Source organism: Macrobrachium rosenbergii, chromosome 5, assembly GCF_040412425.1.
Source record: "Macrobrachium rosenbergii isolate ZJJX-2024 chromosome 5, ASM4041242v1, whole genome shotgun sequence".
In the NCBI taxonomy this organism is placed as follows: domain Eukaryota; kingdom Metazoa; phylum Arthropoda; class Malacostraca; order Decapoda; family Palaemonidae; genus Macrobrachium; species Macrobrachium rosenbergii.
In genome coordinates this window covers 20414325-20436824 of record NC_089745.1, presented here as the reverse complement: position 1 = coordinate 20436824, position 22500 = coordinate 20414325, and the positions used below count along the sequence as shown (strand labels likewise).

The window sequence follows — 22500 nt, the reverse complement described above, 5'->3', positions numbered from 1 at the left end:
CTATTCCGATGGAAGGTCAGGGGCCCACAGCCCAAAATCCGGGGGTGTGGGTGGGGATGGGGGATCATGTCGGGAGGGGTGGGCCAAAGAGGCAGAGCGAGGCTCTCAAAAAAAAAATCTTAAGCCCACACACTATACATTTTTTTTTAAAAAGAAGTTTCCCAACGTTTTTTCTTACGACCGTCACACGTGTGTCGGTTTGGAAATTGTAAAACCATTAACTCATCATTCTGAGTGTTGCAAGTTGCGATGGAGTACATAAGGAAATCAGAACCCCACTGAGCTAAACTATAAAACAACGACAAATGCAAAAGAAACGATTCAAAAGACTGTTAAACCTGACATATCCAGTTGACAAAGTACTGTTGACAAACTAGAAACCGCGATGTTTTCTGGTGGTCACACAGGATCTGACCTCCAACTGAATGGCAAATCTCATGTGAGGGAGGGATCGAACTTCCGGGCTATTGTGCGCGATAGACTAACAATTATCAGATAATTAGGGATGTCACACTCGGAAAACTTTCCATCCCCCTCCCAAGTAAAAACACAGGCGCGCGCGCGCGCACCGCCACATAATTATTCATGTCCATGTTTAATTACACTGTCTGGAAGCACGCAAGCGGTTTACTGGTGAGTCTGAGTGTACAAAAGTCATTGGGGCATAACACTTTCTCCTTCCATGACTGTCTTCTACAAGAACGCGTGGGACGCCCGCCAAGAAAATAAGAAATAAAACAAATCGAATCTCATTCGGATTGTGGTTGCATTTGTCTAAATGTTAAGCCAAAATAAATATTGGGGATTACTTTAAAAGTGTCCCATTTCCCTTTCAAATGTGACAACAATGTGGTGGTAAATGTGAGCCCATGGCCTGTGTCCTTATTTGGATTCCTGGACGACAACACCCAATCATTTTTAACTACAGAAGAAAGTCTTGTGACATGAAGCCTCGCGACAATTTTTCCATTTTGGCCTTACTATATTCGAGAAGATCTTGCGTCAAGACGGAACACCTTACAAAGATAAAGGTAACTGGGAACGAAAATATCAGATTCAACATTTTGTAAAAACAGTAAAGTAGTATAAAAGAATATACAGTAAACTAAGAAGCACCGGGACGTCTGTAAAATATTCAATGTGCGTATTAAAAGCTTTTATCTATAATGTAAGCACTCCCCACAAGCCAAATAAGATATGAATTATTCAGTCATTCATTAACCTTTATCGTGACTACTGAGAAGTGTGACAGTATTTCCCATTCTCAAACCTCGTTTCGGGTTTTTTCTCTATTTTACATCTGAAAACTCAACTCCGTTGGCTCTTACTTCCCACTTGTTTCTAAGCTTTGGGAATCTCTCGTTGCCTATGTATTCCAAAGTTTCACAATCTGGCTTTCAAGGGACTGGTATATCGCTTTCTCCTAAGTAAGGACCTAGAATTCACAGCACTGCCTCCCCACCCCAACCCATCCCACCCCACCCCAACAACCTATTAATGGCCTGGTCTAGATGAAGAAGTTCACTTTCCACTATTTATCATTTCGATGCACAAGTTGCCCATGAAGAAACAGTGCCCACATTATCTGAAACTTTTCCCTAGCAACACACTCAAGGCCACATTTTCCTTCGACAAAATGGCAGGCAAATTAAGCAAACAATGCCTTCAAAGAAGTCTGCAGTCGTCAGCGTAAATAATTCCCTGAAATCCAGTTTTTACAGGCCGCTGATAATCGTATCACAGAGACATATGAGCATCTTGTTTTGACACTGGAAGAAAAAACATCGCCTCTAGTCGTCTAACGCCGCTTTATTTAGTAACAGATGGACATTTCGAGATACGAGGAAAAGATTTATTTATAAATGAACACCTTTGCAGTGTTTAAAAATCTCTTTCACTTTCTCCTTTTTTACTTAAGTGTCTCTCTTGAACACTTTGTAATCACAGAAAATAAATTATTATTGAATGAGATATTTGTGATCATGAACAGAAAATTAAATTTAAATTTAAATCGTGTGAGGGATCTATTCTAATGAAGCAATTCCATTAAAAACAAGTAAAAAATGCGCCGAAGTTTTATCGGCGCAATCGAGTTTTCTGTACAGCCGCTAAAGCGTATAATCAAAGCCATCGAAAAGAGATCTATCTTTCGATGGTCTCGGTATATTGCTGTATGAGCCGCGGCCCATGAAACTTTAACCACGGCCCGGTGGTGGCCTATCCTATATAGTTCCCAGAAGCACGATTTTGGCTAACTTCAACCTTAAATAAAATAAAAACTACTGTGGCTAGAGGGCTGCAATTTGGTATGTTTGATGATTGGAGGTTGGATGATCAACATACCAATTTGCAGCCCTCTAGCCTTGGTAGTTTATAAGATCTGAGGCCGGACAGAAATAGTGCGGACAGAAAAAGTCCGGACAGAATAAAGTGCTGACGGACAGACAAAGCCTGCACAACAGTTTTCTTTTACAGAAAACTAAAACGACTGAATTAACTTGGCGAAATCTTTCAAGATCAGAAAAATTATCCCTGTCAAGAAAAGTCATCGTCGTAATAATGTTCAAGAACATTTAAAAACATACTCAAAAGGCATTAAAAGTTGCTAAAAAAATATACGGAAACACGAAGATTAAATAAAGTTACACTACAAAGTCAGCATGATTAAGATTCACATTTGAACACATATTTACATTTAAAAACCATCTATTTAACGCAAGGAAGGTCGAACTGATATATTTTATTGACGAGAATCTTAGTCCAACACCAAATTCCTTTCCATAAAAGACAGCAACCGCATTCCGCACTGTTTCCCTCTTTTTAATCCACAGAACATTTAAATCTACAAAATAATATCTTCCGTCCTTTCCTAACTGCGGGGACCCGTCCTCAATAATGAAGGCTAAAGGCACTCTCTGTCTGACCACATGCAACACATACCGAGCATACCGAATAACCAAAGAAAAAACTCTTACCTTCAATTAAACGAACAATTCGCATGAACGGAGAACTGACATGCCCACTGCCAGCAACGAAACAAGTGGGGCACAAGATCAGTCTGTATTACAGTGCAGTTCACTTTACATTAACAATTAAATAATTGTACGATATTATACATATATACATATAGATATATAAATATAAATTTATATATGTATCTGTATTACATATATATATATATATATATATATATATATATATATATATATATATATATATATATATATATAATATATATATATATATATATATATATATATATATATATATATATAATATATATATATATATATATATATATATATATATATATATATATATATATATATATGTATGATTTGTATTGTATTCGATAAGAAATAGGGAATATATTAACATTTCGCAATATTCTAAACTTACAGTATACATTATAGTGAAGTTCGCCTTACATTGGCAATTAAAGAACAGTACATAATTTTATATATATATATATATATATATATATATATATATATATATATATATATATATATGTGTGTGTGTGTGTGTGTGCACACACATATATATATACATGTATGTATATATAAATACATACATACATCATACACGCACACACATATATATACATGTATATATTATACTGTACTGGATAAGAAATAAGGAATACAGTATCACTTCGCAACAGTCGAAACTGACATTAACCTTATCGTTATCACTGATAATCCTTGAATTTAACACCCTACTTCTTGCGAGAATGGATACTTATCCAGGAGAGAACTAGATTAAACCTGATTCACGCACGAACAACTTTTTATTACACAGGAAACGACCAGAGAGGTTCCTCTCGGAAAACGGGAATGAATGACTTTATTGCAAACGTTGTAAATCAATTTTGCACAAAAACGTAACAAATGAAATCATTATGCGTAAGTGTGTAGAGAGAGAGAGAGAGAGAGAGAGAGAGAGAGAGAGAGAGAGAGAGAGAGAGAGAGATTACTGACCTCCATACATCACCAGTGACGAAATTCAAAAGGTCAGGAGAGAGAGAGAGAGAGAGAGAGAGAGAGAGAGAGAGAGAGAGAGAGAGAGAGAGAGATCCATGTCGCTCACGCATGGCGCCTTCCAATATTTCAAGTTAATCGTGAGATAAATCACGACTCGAGATCAAGGTCTGGGCGGGAGAAGATTTCCGTGAATTCCAGTAGGATTTACCTCAGCGGTTACGGCGTGGCAGGATAAGTTCTAGTCCTTTTTCCCAGGTAATCAGCTCTTAATAGAGCACCTTGCAATCATGAAATTATTTCTCGAAACCAGGCTATTCTTCTCGGCAAGAGATCTTCCGCTAAATCGTCTTCTTGATTCCAGTAATTTACGTTGTTCGATAAATTTCGAAATACTGCTCGTGTTTCGTGTCTGTCACTGGCAGTCACGCATCGAGTGTCAGCATATAATTGAGTGTATGAATTTTTTTTACTGTCCCTACTTCATGAATTGTAAGAATTTCTAGGTAGTGGACGTATACTGTATACTTGGCAAAGAACAGTAAATAATATATGTAATAAATAAATCATAAACACAGAACAGCACTTGCCAAGATGATGACCATCCCTCCTCGAGATATTTGGTTGTACCAGCGTTGTTTAGAAGTTTTTGACGTCACCCCTTAAATATCTAAGGGTTCAACAGAGTCTGGCATAAGGCTCCTCAAGCCGAACCTTCAACCTTCCTCCTGTCAACCTTATTTGTGTTATTTTATCAAATAGTTCTGTACCTAGGGGGATGTTTCCCTTCACCATTTCTTGTCGAGTTCTTCAAGGATTTGTTCCCTTGCCTACACTTCCTCCTTTCTATCTTCGACCTTTCCCTGTCAACTTCTTTTATTAGTGCTTTGTCGACAATAATATTCAACCATCCAGCCGTCTCGAATTCTTTATCACTCTTTTATTATTCCTCAAGTTCTGATTCTGGGACCATATCCCACGAGGGTTATTACAACTACTAAAACTTAAATGCTTTTTGAAAGAGGTTATAACCTATTTTTCTGTCCAGTCTACACACCAGATTTGTCATTCTGTTTGGCGCACTAATTAAACCTCTCAATTTAGAATAAGGTTGCGTCAAATCTGTCTAGGTACAATCACATAGGCCGCAACTACATTTTAAAAAATATATATGCAAGACTAGTCGTTATGTCTTGATGTCAACAGTTAATTTTAAATCCAAGCAAGTAAATTTCTCTATTTGGAATATTGTTGTCATATGTGGGTGATTCTCTCCTCACCTCCTTTCTCGAAAGAATTGAATCAAGAGAAAAATAATTGTTATCAACATTGACATTCCCCTACTGCAAGGTTTCTCGCAATTTCCTATTTTTGGGTACCACTTCCGACCCTGTTCTTTGCAGACGAAGGACAGAGTCCTCTCAATTGACCACTGTTTAGTAAATGGAAATAAACAATCACAAAAATCCTGTTTTGTGACTGCTGCTTCTTTGCTTCTGCTGCAATCACTGACATGATCTCTGGTCCTGTTTTCCGTGATAGGTAGCCTCACCCGTCTTTCAAGAAGGCCTTGGGTCACTTGCAGCTAAAACATCGCTGTTGTTCAACGGCCCTTGTCGTCCCTTTGGCCTTTGCATTGAGGAAAAAAAAGAAACATTTGCGGATAACATACTATCTGCGCAACACTATTGTTGTCGTGGGGTACGAAGAGTATATATGACAACTATTCGAAACAAATTATGAAAGAAAATAAGGAAGAGAAGCAAAGATGGGATAAAGAGAGGAAGAAAGCTTTGAGAGGCTGTGTCCAGCATCAACCTGTCGATACTTATCCAAGGCTTCTGTTTCCTTAAAAGCAAAAAAATAAAAAAAATAAATAAATAAATAAAATAAATAAATAAATAAAAATCCTATAAATGATTTGTAACCGTCTAAATACTGAACACGAATCTAAAAGGAAATTTTGCCCTACATTGTGGTGTGTATGTGTGTATATATATATATATATATATATATATATATATATATATATATATATATATATATATATATATATATATATATATATATATATATATATATATATATATATATATATATATATATATATATATATATATATATATATATATATGAAGAAAAACTGGTTAGAACTTAGTTGAAGACAGTCCGACGATTCAGATTTACAAAACAGGATAAAATATTATGAACAAATACGATTCCGGACTTATGGGGAAACCCGTTTTACTAAAATAATAATAATAATAATAATAATAATAATAATAATAATAATAATAATAATAATAATAATAATAATAATAATAATATGAAAAGGAAGTAGACCATCTCTTAAGCATGTCCTGTTAAAAGATGATGGCTGCATCGTGAGAATTAATCTTATTTTGAGAAGACTAAACAAAAGATAAATTCGCACAATGTAGCCATCCTTTTTAATAATAATAATAATAATAATAATAATAATAATAATAATAATAATAATAATAATAATAATAATAATAATCTGTTGCACGTCTATCTTGCAGGTCAGTTTCCATAACAGTGAAGCGATTCAACGACTGATAATTTCTAATCAAATTCCTCGCACACCCACACAAGGCTAAGCAGTGGTGAAACATGAAGCACCGCAATTCAAGCATGAGCATTTCGTCACTTCCAGGTCTTATATGAGGAAAGAACGTTGCTCCTTTAAGAGTTCTATACGAAGGAATAACCTAGAGAACGACCACTTAAGAATTATGTATTCCACGGAGTGTTCCTCAAGAAGTATACCTAATGCAACTGCTAAGCAAGTAATAACGATATCGATAGTTAAGATATGAAAGAAAAATTTACCTCTTAATCCCAAAAGACATGACGGAAAAATTCACTTTTTAATTCCCGAAAGACATGACAGAAAAATTCACTTTTTAATTCCCAAAGGACGGGACATAAAGAAAATCTCTTTTTAATCCCAAAAAGGCATGACAGAAAAATTCACTTTTAATCCTGAAAAGACATGACAGAAAAATTAACTTTTAATCCTGAAAAGACATGACAGAAAAATTCACTTTTAATCCTGAAAAGACATGCCAGAAAAATTAACTTTTAATCCTCAAAAGACATGACAGAAAAATTCACTTTTAATCCTGAAAAGACATGACAGAAAGATTCACTTTTTAATCCCCAAGAGACATGGCAAAAAACTAACTTTTAATCCCAAAAAGACATGACAGAAAAATTAACTTTTTAATCCCAAAAAGGCATGACAGAAAAATTAACTTTTTTAATCCCAAAGAGACATGGCAAAAAATTCACTTTTTACTCACAAAAAGGCATGACAGAAAATTTCACTTTTTAATCCCCAAAAGACATGACACAAAAATTCACCTTTTAATCTACAAAAGACATGACAAAAAAATTCACTTTTTACTCCCCAAAAAACAGGACAGAAAAATTTACTTTTTAATCCCCAAAAGACATGACACAAAAATTCACTTTTACACCTCCAAAAGACCAAAAGTCATGACAGGAAAATTCACTTTTAATCCTTAAAAGACATGACAGAAAAATTAACTTTTTAATCCCCATAAGACATGACGGAAAAATTAACTTTTTAATCCTCAAAAGGCATGGCAGAAAAACTTACTTTTTAATCCGCAAGAGACGTGACTGAAAAATTGACTTTTTAATCCCCAAAAAACAAGACAGAAAAATTGACTTTTTAATCCCCAAAAGACATGACATAAAAATTCACTTTTCAATCCCCAAAACACATGACAGTAAATTCACTTTTTAATCCCCAAAAGACATGGCAGAAAATTCACTTTTTAACCCCAAAAAGACATGACAGAAAAGTTAACTTTTTAGTCCCCAAAAGACATGACAGAAAAATTAACTTTTAATCTCCTAAAGGCATGACAGAAAAAATTACTTTTTAATCCCTAAGAGACATGACAAAAAATTAACCTTTAAATCCTTTTAATCCCCAAAGGACATGACAGAAAAATTTACTTTTTAATCCCCAAAAGACATGACAGAAAAATTTACTTTTTAAACAAAAAGACATGACAGAAAAGTTCACTTTTTAATGACAAAAAGACACGAAAGAAAAATTCACTTTTTGATCCCCAAAGGACATGACAGAAAAATTTACTTTTTAATCTCAAAAATACAAGACAAAAATTCACTCTTTAATCCCCAAACACAAATGAAGTATTTTGTTACACATTTTAGGATTTATTCAAAAGGAAAACAAAATTAGAAAGGAGGAATCTACACGCGAATCTCAAATCCCCATAAACAAAAGACCTCGGAAGTTGAAAAGTAACAGTTTGTATCTGACTGCATTATCAATTCCACCTCGGGACCCCAAGACAAGGCCCTCCTGCTGGCGAGGGTGAAAGGAGAGGCAGGTCCCTTCTATGGATAAAGGAATTCGCAGTGCAAATCGGGAAATGTCATAGAAGACAACGCCAAACACCGACCTACACAACGAGTTAGCATAAGTATGCTGGAAGACCCTGGAACAAATTCACCGCTCGGTACAAGAAATATTTTGAATATGCACTAAGCGGGAGTCAAGTAGCAGAGTTCAGTATGGCGAGCATCGACATTTAACGTAATTATAACACTACAAGGTCAAGAACAATTTAGAGATTTCACCGTAATTATACCACCACAATATCAAGAACAATGTAGACATTTCATCGTAATTAAACCACTACAATATCAAGAACAATTTAGAGTTCATCGTAACTATACCACTACAATATCAAGAACAATGTAGAGATTTCATCGTAATTATACCACTACGATATCAAGAACAATGTAGAGATTCCATCGTAATTAAACTAATACGATGTCAAGAATAATTTAGAGATTTCATCGTAATTATACCACTTACAATATAAAGGACAATTTAGAGCTTTCATCGTAATTATACCACTACGATATCAAGAACAATTTAGAGGTTTCATCGTAATTATACCACTACGATATCAAGAACAATTTAGAGATTTCATCATAATTAAACCACCACAGTATCAAGAACAATTTAGAGAGTTCATCGTAACTATACCACTACAATATCAAGAACAATTTAGAGATTTCATCGTAATTATACCACCACAATATCAAGAACAATGTAGAGATTACACCGTAATTATACCACCACAAATCAAGAATAATTTAGAAGTTCATCATAAATATACAACTACAATATCAAGAACAACTTAGAGATTTCATCGTAATTATACCACTACAACATAAAGAACAATTTAGAGATTTCATAGCAATTATACCACTACAATATCAAGAACACTTTAAGAGAGAAATTCAGGCGAAAACAGACACTCGTCTGGTAATTCGCTGAAGTGACCGCCTGAAAAATATTGATGCAAAATGTCAAATAAATGATCGGCTTCCAAACGAACGGATAATGAAAATGAACGATCAACTCGCAGAACCGTGACCTAATTCCTGTATTCCCAGAAAACGGAAAATGATTACGTATGGAAAATGATTACCAGGAAGAGAGCGAAAAATTACCGACTGTGAGGCGAACCACTTTTTAAGGCTTTTTTCCCTCGGTCACAGCAAACGTCGCGAACGAGATATTAACAACACGTATTCCTTCTTAAAATGACCGGGGAAGGGCGGGGGAGGGCAGGCGGGTTAAATATGGTACATTGCAGAAAATATAATAGAAATAAACAGAAGATGCACGAAACATATGAAACGACTGGTAGATATACAAAAACTGGTGTGGAAATAACCATGGTCATCGACGGGTTACAGAGAGAGAGAGAGAGAGAGAGAGAGAGAGAGAGAGAGAGAGAGAATCGTATTTAAATTGAGATGAATCAGACTCATGATATTCGGTAATTAGAAGCTAAAGAGAGTACAATAAAAGTAATAACTAAAAGAGAGAGAGAGAGAGAGAGAGATAGATAGAGAGAGAGAGAGAGAGAGAGAGAGAGAGAGAGAGAGACTCTTATTTAAACTGAGATGAATCAGACTCTTGAAATTCTGTTTATGAAGCTAGCAAAAGCGCGATTAGAATAATAACCAAGAATAGAGAGAGAGAGAGAGAGAGAGAGAGAGAGAGAGAGAGAGAGAGAGAGAGAGAGAGAGAGAGAGAAATTCATTTAAATTGAGATGAATAACACCCACGATATTCTGTACTTATGAAGCTAACTAAAGCGTAATTCAGACAATAACCAGGAGAGAGAGAGAGAGAGAGAGAGAGAGAGAGAGAGAGAGAGAGAGAGAGAGAGAGAGAGAGAGAGAGAGAGACTCACTTAAATTGAGATGAATCACACCCACGATATTCTGTACTTACGAAGCTAACTAAAGCGTAATTCAGACAATAACCAGGGGAGAGAGAGAGAGAGAGAGAGAGAGAGAGAGAGAGAGAGAGAGAGAGAGAGAGAGACTCACTTAAATTGAGATGAGTCACACTACGGTGTTCTGTGCTTATGTAGCTAAAGCATAATTCAAACAATAACCAGGAGAGAGAGAGAGAGAGAGAGAGAGAGAGAGAGAGAGAGAGAGAGAGAGAGAGAGAGAGAGAGAGAGAGAGAGAAAGACCTTGTCCATGAAAACGAAATTTGACGAAACTCGTGAAAAGGAGAGCAAGGCGAGACTGTCTCCGGGGGATTTCATCTATTCTTCAAGGAAAAGATGCCAATTATTTTCTCATTTTACTGAGTTCTGTTTAAAGGCAGATTTTATTTACCAGGCTTCAAGTTCGTAGAAGCAATTTTCCTTTCTGCAAAGTGCAAGTGCAAAGTTGAGAGAGAGAGAGAGAGAGAGAGAGAGAGAGAGAGAGAGAGAGAGAGAGAGAGAGAGAGATTTGTTTGTACAAAAGTTTCACACCTCCCCAACAGAGAGATTAAAGTACATATAAAAGTAAATACACAAGTTTTCGTTGAGAATTATGGAGGGGTGATAAAAAAAACATTTTAAATACAGAGGACGATGCAATAATATTTGTTTTCCGTTGATATGATCGCAAAGAAACTAGCTGATGATGAGATTTTATGGATGCTTATCTTGAACGACTTTATATTAAATCTGCAACTAATTAACAAAAATCTTCACTGCTAAGACCATCTCCTCTTTATCAAAGATGATTGTCCAGTGATACAACTAATGAAAAATAAAGAGTAATACCGCAAATGAACAAAGCAAGACTGCATTTTCGAGAAGGTAGTCGAGTCCAGATAGGCGGATTTGATCACCGAACTGTCCCCGACCTGTCATCAAAGATCCTCGACGCGTCGTCAACACGAGGAAATCATAAGCAATCAAAACACTGCAGATTAAAAATATACTTCAGCCTCGCAATTTCAAATGCCACAGGCAGAGGTGTCTCGTAGTGATTCCACCTAACTTCCTCGATGTTAATACGAACGAACAAGTAGGCGGACTCTGACTTTACACTCACAAGGTCATAAAACACCAGGGAAACGAAATGAATAACGGCATAACGAAATTCTTAGAAAGATAACGTTCCCGAAGCACGACTTCGCAGCACATGTACGTAGCATCGAAAGGCGAAGACAGAAAAACTGGGCGGTGGTGGTGCTAACTATCATGAGTCTATTAGGGATTTATTTGAATAGAATTTTAATCTGTAGTAAACTCAAATGTGTTCCCGACGTGGGTTCTTACGCTTATCGTCCTCCACACTTAAATTTGAAACTAGGTTCCTTCTTTTTGGGATAAAATACTTCTAATTTTCTTAGTGCTACAAAAATTCCCAAAGTTACGCGATAAATAATAGCCGTAGGATATTGAAGGCGGAATAAAAACTATGCAAATCACAGCCTGTTTAATAAAAAAAAAATCCACGAAAACTTTATTTACAAAGTAAATAAAGAAATAAACTAAAAAAAAAAACGCCCAAAGTGAGCAGCAAGCAAAAATCATTTGTTTATGCAGGCAAACTTCCTATTTCTTCTTATTTATTCTCCTTCCAGTTCTCCCAACCTTTTTTCAGGCGAACACTTTACCTTTGGTAATGCTCCCTTTACCAAGGCTATCATCAACTCAGATTACTGCCTTTTCTCCTCTCTCGATTTACACGGCACTGTAATCTAATTCCATTATTGAAAGCTACGCTGGTATTTGGGGAGAGAGAGAGAGAGAGAGAGAGAGAGAGAGAGAGAGAGAGAGGAGTTATGAAATAACGCTGATCCTGACCTGTGAAAACCATTCCCTGTAATTGAATTTAACGAGCTAAATACAATTCCTAAGTGGCAACTCAGATCAGAATCCCGTATGTCTCCCAATATCCATTAATCTACATACGGTACTTTGAGCACTTAGTCGAGTCAAACATGGATCTGCTCTATCACAAAATATGGTCAAGAACAATCCAAATACGGTTGCACTCTAAAAATAAGGTTTAATCCTTAAATAATCATTCTAAGAGCAATTTAGCAAGTGGTTCACCGAGGCTCTATGTTCGTCCTTGTGATGTCAGGCTCGGTTAAAACTAGTAGACGTCTCTCTCACTTTCTAGTCATCTGGATACGGGCACAAATACTGGGCAAGGTTTCACCGCAGTGGTTGGACCTGAGGCAATGCTTCGTTTCATGCCGTTTCTTTGTTCGGTATCACGTACTTACCCTCATCTCTGCATTATTTATCACCTTTATCATCGGGTTTCCTTAAATGTCAAGAGCTGTTCGATATAAAATAACTAAGCAAATGAGAGGTCTGAGACAGGTGCTTACACAAGGAATGTCTCTGAAGACGTATCATGCCCAAGTCCGGAAGCAGAGATGATACGTTGTCTTCACCAGCGAAAAAGAAAATGACAGGTGATTGACAGGGTACTTACCAGGGGCCTCAGTCGTGCTGTAATTCCGATACGCCTGAAGAGAGGCAAGTTTTATGTAACTGTGGTACCCCTCTCGCTGGAAAAATTCTGCTACCCCATCATGGGACAAGTCCTGCCCTATCACAATCCCTGTGAAGAAGAAGAGAAACAACCATTTCAGTAGAAACAAAGAAAAGACTTATTTCATGTATTATGTTATATGTTTATATTTACGTAATAATCCTGGATTACAGGTACTGTACGCAGTTCAGGACTGCTACCTGCTACGTACCCTGAGTGTTAAAAGTGAACTCAGTGATCGATGGTACAAGAAATGTATAAAGATACGTGCACCTCTTGTACGTTCATGTTGTTAAACAGCTGACTTTACCTTTATGTCGTTTTATTTTTTTTTATTTCTGTAAAAAACTACAAGCTGCATATGTTGTATGCAGTAGTGATGATTATCCGTATGCTAAAATTTAATTTTAAACTACTAACCGGTCCAAAGTCCAGGTCTACCTACATCATTTGTAGCTTGTATGTTTTTGTAACTTTGTTTACTTTGATAAAACTAGTTATCGTAATTCTTGCATTTTTCAGTGATTTTTACCTTATATATATATATATATATATATATATATATATATATATATATATATATATATATATATAAAATATATATATATAATATTAGGGTTTGGAAGATCCCAGTCGAATAGTAGTAGACAAGGTAATATCAAGTAGTCCATTAGCCAAGTTATACTTGTGCGCTCATTAACTGGATTCCTGTATGTTAGGGCTTCCCGTTACAATATTCTAATTAGTGTACAGATTACTTGCAACATCAGCACCAATATAGAATGTTTCATATATCTACAGAGTTGACCTCAAAAAAATCTAAAAACAGGAGTAATGAGAACCGAGTATAGACAAATGGATGAAATGACGTTAGATGGAGAAATGGATTAATTAAAATGAATCTTTCAAATGTTTACGAACAATGAAGTCTTGAACACGTTTCCTTGATTTGGAATTTAATGGAAGGGTAAAAAAGGCAAATCGAAATAGAGAGAGGCAGAACCAGGTTTGGAAATCAGACAGGAACCATGGGATGACAGCAGGCTATATTTAAAAGGTTCTGTTGATTTGAGAATAATGTTTAATGAATCTCAGTCAGACGGCACGATGAAGTTGGAAATGATATATACCACAAATGAAAATACGGAAGTTCCACAAGTAAATGAAATAATGTTCAACGGGAGATGGAGATGGCTTGGCCCCGTCCTTCGTACAATTCCTGGGCGAACAGTACCTGACAGCGTGAGCTGGGTTCCTGTGGGCACCAGAAGAGTAGGAAGACCCACACCTACGTGGATGAGAACTATGAGAAGGAAGGCTGGAGATGAGTGGATATTTGTGGAGGATAAAGCACAGGTAAGAAAGACACTAGTGACGGAATTTCCCAGAGGCCATTTGATGAAATTGTTTTAAATCTTTCAGAGTTTTTAACAACTCATATCTCACTGGCAAAATGTCTGACACCCAAAAGTCTTCGTCCAGTTATCCCATTCTTTTCAAGCCCCTAAGGTAAGTATTCCTTCGTTATCGCTGTTTACATTATTTCATTTACTTCATGCTCAAAGTTAACTGTTCAAAGTCCATCATACCCAATGAATGTATAAATAATTTCTAATGTCAGTAGGGCTCTCTCTCTCTCTCTCTCTCTCTCTCTCTCTCTCTCTCTCTCTCTCTCTCTCTCTCTCTCTCTCTCTCTCTCTCTATATATATATATATATATATATATATATATATATATATATATATATATATTTATATATATATATATATATATATTTATATACAAATATACATTATATATACTGTATACATATATTTATATATACAATCTACTAGGGACTTTTTACCAGACACGTATGTAAATGTAATAGCCACAATCCACAATGCCCTCTTAACTTCTCTAATTTTCACACAGTTTGGATATGCTTGTCACTACAGAGCCTCACACCCAAACGGAAGATTAAGAAGAAATTCTAAAGTCCGTAGCAGGATTAGAACCGCATCCTGAGTATAAGGGCGAGGTCACGTTACCCACCTTCTAATGGTCGAAACATTTTAACCATTGGTAAAATTCCGCTGTCTTGTTTCTATACATGTCATTTCTGACTTTCAAGCTTTTGCCAGACATTGGGCAAAACTGATAATTCTGACACGACAGATTTCTCAGCCACGAAAGGCAGCAGACGAAATAAGACTGGTTTACTCACGTACAACTTGACTTTGAGCAGGTTTGGTATTAACGTATAATTTCAAGTTAATAATAACAGCCGTTTAATACTTTTATAGTCCGTCACCACAGCAAAGAGAGATCCTTTTCTGAGCTTAAATCCCGGACCTCAAAATGTCATGGTACTCTCCTCTGAGAGAGAGAGAGAGAGAGAGAGAGAGAGAGAGAGAGAGAGAGAGAGAGAGAGAGAGAGAGAGAGAGAGAGAGAGAGAGAGAGAATCCCCAAGTTATTCACGAAAAGTTCTCAAAGAAAACGAGTAATCGGGCATGGCTGCAACGAAGAAAACGGAACTCTTTAGGGGTAACTCTGAAGAACGCTCACTATTACATTGGTCAACTGACGTTTCCTCACCCGTCAGAAGGAAGCAGATTAAACAATAGCCTCACAGTTCCCGAAAGTGTTACAGTAACAGGCCTTATAACTCCAAATTATATTACATACAGAATTCTATCGTTAACTGTATTAATAGACAATTTCCTCTGCTAAACGCACTTTTCTTTTCAAATGGGGTTGCGTTTGAGGGTCACAGCCTTTGGCTGGTTGCACCTTATAAAAGGCGGGGCTTAATACATACATACATTTAAATATATCTATTTATATATATATATATATATTTATATATACATATTATCTATATGTATACAAATTATATATGTATACTATATTTATATATATATATATATATATATATATATATATATATATATATATATATATATATATATATATATATATATATATATATATATATATATATATATATATATATATATATATATATATATATATATATATATATATATATATATATATATATATATTATGAGCCTCGATGGCTCGGTTGGTAGAATAGCAACCACAGACTTCATAGAAGCCTGTGGCGAGGGTTCAATCCCCGCAGCCGACCAGTCAGAGAAGGCGGACACTTTGCTATCCGTGTAGACACCCCGGGATTACGTATGTAATCAACAGATAGGTTTGCTGAAAGCAAATGGGTGTTACAGACTAATACACACATAAACAAAGCCACTCCAACATCTTCTAAAAACATAACAGACACCTCACACGTCTCGAACTGTCGACCTATCGCCCAGTTCTCCTCGTGCTGCTGGGAGAAAGGGAGCGGGGGATTCGGTAATACATGTACACATTCGTTACCGGGGTCTAAGCGATGTCAGGCAGGGCAGCCGATCGAGGCTACGGCCTACCCCACCGCCAAATCAAAGTCCTTCAAAGAAGGCATCGTGCTTACCCCATATAAAAATGGGAATAAAAGCACGTTAAAAAAACGAAGAAGATATAATGTATATATTGCATATATGTGTGTGTGTGTTTGTGCGTGTGCACAAAACAAACAAACAAACATAAGCAACTTACTTGCTCGCTTAACATATATCCCGAGATATAATTCCGAGGTTGGTCTTCAGATGTGGAACAGCTGTCCTGAATTAACCCAGGTACAGAAATAGTTTCTCTTTTCAAGCTCTTTCGGACACATGCATCCGAGCTTAAATTAATATCGCCTTTTCTTACCTGTGTTAATGAAGAAAATAGAATTTCCTTGTTTCATTTATGGGCCTTTTGAAGCAAAAATGAGGACAATAAAACGGTTTTAAAGACAATATTATTACAACTTGCCATACTATTATAGTTGTCTACTCAGTTCAAAAGTGATTTTTCGATCGGGTGTACAAAGAGTATTATTCTTCTGATAGTTCTGATTGAGTATTTATGTTGATTTGTTCTCGTATTTAATTCCTGGCTCGTCTGACCCAAATAAAATGAATCACATTTATGTTAAGGATAGTTATTTTCATGAGCATGTTTTATTTTTATTCTCCTTGCATAAAAAAATTACATTTACACTGATATTTTTCAAAAGGGATTTCATGGACTCAAAACCGATGAAATAAGGTTATTACAATTTTTTCTGATTTCATGGACTCAAAACCGATGAAATAAGGCAATTATAATTTTTCTATTTTTGTCACTGCTGTTATAACATATAATCAATCCTTCATTGTCACATCTTGAAGTGACCAGGGATTTATTTTATATTTCTATGATATCTTGAAAAACAACCCTTTTTAAGAAAAATGGTTTATTGCATATGGTGATGACGAATGCAGACATTAATAACTCTGGGTATCCATGGCGTTGACCCTATTCTGCACCAGATATAAGAAGGAGATTTAAAAGGAACCGACGAATACCAGGGATTAATGTTAATCCCCCTGGCTAATCCAGTACCTGGTTAATCCAAGACAGCTGTTCCTCACCTGAAGATCAACCTCAGGTGCGACTGATGACTTCTCTATTAATTTTTTGTTTTTACTTTGTAAGAATGAGTGCTCTTTGTAATTTTCATCATCTGTTGCAAGTAGTTTACTTGAGAATGGTGTGCAGATTTATTCACATTTTTAACTGCACTGCATCTTGGAAACAAAAAAGTTTAATTTTGTTTAGGAGAGAACACTTCTTCTTCTTCTTTTAACGTGCTTCTAATAGGAATAAAATCAGTGGTTCTTTGTTACATTTGAGTGAGAAAGTAATATGATATATATATATATATATATATATATATATATATATATATATATATATATATATATATATATATATATATATATATATATATATATATATATATATATATATATATATATGTGTATGTGTGTGTGTGTGTGTGTGTGTGTGTGTGTGTTTGTAACTTCTTGTTGCTAAAACATAATAAGCAATACTGATACTAATATTTTTATAAATGCACGTTTTAAGAAAATTTACACTATTTCAAGATACACTGCACAATAAAAAAATATAAACAGTAATCAAAACGAAGTAAAATTGCATTTGAATAAATGTAGCTAATCACTAAAATGGTTTACAACAAAAAGTTGATTCAGTTTATTGCAGCCTAATGTAAAGAACTACAGATCACTTAAAATGTTCACTTGAGAGCATAAAGCACTTAGTAATCTAACGTTCCTAATCAATCAATCACGCGTATCATAAGCAACATACCCATATGTAATCTGTCCCTCGGCGCCAGGCACTTTTTAATTAAATCTGAACAGATATCACTGCTGTTACGTACAACGGGGATAAAAGTATCACTGATGTTTACAAACATTTAAGGAACACGAGATATCAAACTGCATTGTGTAATCGCAGTTAAGTACTTCACCTACATAAGATATCTGGCGCACATGCCCCTGAGAGAGAGAGAGAGAGAGAGAGAGAGAGAGAGAGAGAGAGAGACTTGACCAAAATTAGGCCTATAACGAGTCGTCACGCGCATTTCTTCATTTCTTGAGATGCCCTGAAAACTTATACCCGTTCATTCACGTTTCATAAATTCGTGACCAATAAATTATCCGCTTGACTCTAAATAATGATGTCTAAACGAATATAGAAAATAAATACCTTCCCGATGGGAAAAATATGCGCAGAAATAATTCTCCTGAGAATCTAGGCCCCACCACACTCACCATTTACAACTTACTTAAAATCACCGCCATCTTCCTTTCCCTGTTGGGTGTTATCGGTCAAAGTCTCTTAAAAACAATTACGAGTTATCGCCTTTTCCATTTCTTTTCTTTTCTTTTCTCTCTTCAGCGCCATCAAGGGTATCTAACGCATTAATCTCTCTCTCTCTCTCTCTCTCTCTCTCTCTCTCTCTCTCTCTCTCTCTCTCTCTCTCTTCCCGTATTCCATACAATATTTTCCAAAAATATATTTCACCACTGCGATCCCCATAGTCGTGACGTCACTAAACATAGCCTACTTCTTGTGAATTAATTTACAATTTACTTTCCTTTTTGGCCCTTGGAGCTATTTAAAGATATCCATCTCCCAAGGACTCTTATAATTCCCTTCCTCAAGGTATGCTCCTCTTTTTAATCATAGTTCCCCCACCCATGGTCTGAGGCTTATACTACCCGGCCCCCTCCCCACACGCCTTATAAACATTCGTACCCCGTAGTTAACACGGCGTAGTGTCAAGACCCTCTCCTTTTCCATTTTGGCTTCCTTCATGTTAATATTGCGCGCTGTAGGAATGATGATAACGAATAACATGAGTAATATCTACTTACAAAAGAGTGAATGATTCGCAAATTTTAGAGTGCAAATATAACCAATGGTGGCAGGATGAGTCACAGAATAGATGAAGAAAGGGAGGCAGCAGGATGTATGCATGAGTAATGTTAACGGAAAGGAGTGTTGCAAGCAAAGCTTTTGCACTGAGTGTTGAATCAAATCTATGCGACTAATTCATAAGTGCTATAAGGGGTTTGGCTATGCTTAGAGAATTGAAAACGGCAGTATGATAAAATGAGTATTTGTCGGAAATTTGGGAAGACGGGGGAAGAGGTATTTTGGAACAGTGGAGTGCTTGGAAAAGCAATAGTGAAAGAGCGTCAGGCAAAAGAAGACGAGCTACTGATGAGTCTTACTTATTTTTGAAGTTGAGTGGGAGGGGCGATTCCCGCTTGGGTCTAAGCGTATCCAAAAGTTTGAAGAATTCGAGAAGTTAAGAGGGCAATATATATATATATATATATATATATATATATATATATATATATATATATATATATATATATATATATATATATAATATATATAATATATATAATATATATATATATATATATACATAATATGTGTGTGTAAAAAGCCTATTAAAATGAAATGTCAGACTAGCCTATACCAGCTGCACCCACTCAGGATTTCGGAAGAGGTTATTCAAGACAACATCATAGCCGTCACAACCGAATACAGAATGACTCTGCGACTTGAGACTTCGTATTACGTCAGTCACATTGTGACTATGCAGACTTCAAAAGCATGTCTGTCCACGGTCAAATCCTTTTGATCCCTTCTATAAAGACCAAGGTCAGATTACGATCGCTTCGTTCATACACACACACACACACACACACACACACACATATATATATATATATATATATATATATATATATATATATATATATATATATATATATATATATATATATATATATATATATATATATATATATATATATATATATATATATATATATATATATATATATATATATATACATACTCTGTGTGTGTGTGTGCATATATATGTGTGTGTGTGTATAAATCACATTACCACAGGTGGAAAAATAAGAGACAGAATGTAATGCCTGACCGGTTTCAACTTTATTACCAAGCCATTCCTTCCTCAATGGCTTGGAAATAAAGTCGAAACCGGTCAGGACCTACGCCCTGTCTCTTATTTTTTCACCTATGGTAATGTGTGATAAACGAATCACGTGTAAAAATTATTATAATTACCTACACACACACACACACACACACACACACACACACACACATATATATATATATATATATATATATATATATATATATATATATATATATATATATATATATATATATATATATATATATAAGGTGCTTATACACATGGTTAAAGCAAGTGATTTGGGAAAAGGTACCCTTTTGTCCATCCTGACTACGACACCCAACGGATGGCTAACTACCAGGTACAAAGTTATAATGGATTTTCCAGACAACGGCCCCATAAATATATATATATATATATATATATATATATATATATATATATATATATATATATATATATATATATATATATAGAGAGAGAGAGAGAGAGAGAGAGAGAGAGAGAGAGAGAGAGAGAGAGTAATTTCTCACATTCTTAAAATAGTGTGAGACAATGTGGGCATAAAATTGAAAAGACGTAGACGAAATTAATTGTCAAAAATAAAATAAATCCTATTTATAGAAGCTTTATTCCGCTGGTAGAATTGGTACCTGTAGCATCAACTATAATTCAAAATATATGAGTAGCTGAACAAGAAATACTACGGTGTCGCAACCTTTGACTCAACCTGGCTCGCCCCAGAGACCTCAGAACTGGGGAAAGTTAATGTTGAAGAGGTTGGACAGTTACGTGGGAAGAGACCAAAGGGAATGGATGATAAGCAAGGGCCACAAATCAATGCAGCTGAGGCCAAGAGTGGCAACAGGTCGTAATGAGACCCTAAAACCCCTTGAGTATGTAAGATGAAGGGCATGTATTTAATCATTAACAAAAATTTCGTAAATTTCTCAGGAAAAAATTATAAAGAGAAACCTCCAGAGTAAAAAAAAATATTCAGTTTCTTCCAAAGAAACCCAAAACTTATTAAACTTTTAGAATTTATCACAGATCTATCCAATTCTGCAAATAAAGAGGTCGCTGACAAGCTCCTCAAATTAGGTAATCCTTATCTCTAAGTATTGCCCTTCCCCTTCACATATTTTATAACATGAAAGTCCTGATTTACCTGTCAGGCGACCTAATCACGGGCTGATTAATGATTATCAGATGTCACGAAGGCGTGGCAACGAAAATGACATAATGAACCAGATGACACCGAACTCCTTTGCGTAATGTCTGTTTTTTGCGGAGTAATACTAGTGTACACAAAAAAGTACCCAATATTTCAAAGAATGCAGGGGACAAGTAATCTTGTCCCCACTGTCAAAGCTTTAATCCTGAAGTACATAAAGAAATGTTACACCAAAATGTACTCATTTTGAACAGTCTCAAGAACTACTAAATAGCTATTAAATCCCATGAGAAAATTATTCGGAAGCCAAACCACAACGTTCCTAATTGAAAAACCACAATAACTAAATAAGTTATCCTCTCAATCATCCTAAATAACCACTCCTGTCCAGTTTGTTGTGGCTTGCCTGTCATGATAAACACAGCAAACTACTATGCCGGCAAGATCTGAAATCTTTGAGAAAATGACTTCACACTATTTTGTTACATACGACGGAGAATCATAAACTGGTGACTTGCACAACTGATATGGAGAGAGAGAGAGAGAGAGAGAGAGAGAGAGAGAGAGAGAGAGAGAGAGAGAAAGAGAGAGAGATATGCAAGTATACAAGAAGACCATAAGTCTTCACCATTAATACTCTGCATTACTGTATGATAAAAGAGAATATGGTTCCAATCATATCCTAACTAATATCCAGTGCTAATAATCCTGCAACATTAAGCTGTCATTTAATTGAAGGCTTTGTAAATATGGTGAATTTTACTATATCATTTCATAACATTCGAATGAATGAACAGACATCAATGGAACTCTTTGGCGAGAAATCGTCCCATTTACATCATAATTTTTAGCGACTACGGTATTGTATAAAATCATCGAACATCACAGATCATGACTCACTTGTACCTCATTGCATGGCGCTTCCCCAAAAAGAATCTAAAGAGAATAAGAGATCCAAAGGCTTCCGGCGAGGATTTTCGAACAGTTTTAATATATGAGGCCACTTCACTTAGGCCTCCGTCTGT

The 22500-nt window shown here is 35.6% G+C and overlaps 1 protein-coding gene across 11 annotated transcripts in view; it reads right to left on the bottom strand.

Moving 5' to 3' along the window:
* LOC136838576 (uncharacterized) overlaps positions 1–22500 on the bottom strand; it is a 211861-nt gene that overhangs the window by 125818 nt on the left and 63543 nt on the right. For all 11 annotated transcript variants that reach the window (XM_067103755.1, XM_067103744.1, XM_067103765.1 and 8 more), the window contains one exon: positions 12829–12957. In XM_067103755.1, the coding sequence (XP_066959856.1) occupies positions 12829–12957 (129 nt within the window). The remainder of the gene's footprint in view (positions 1–12828; positions 12958–22500) is intronic.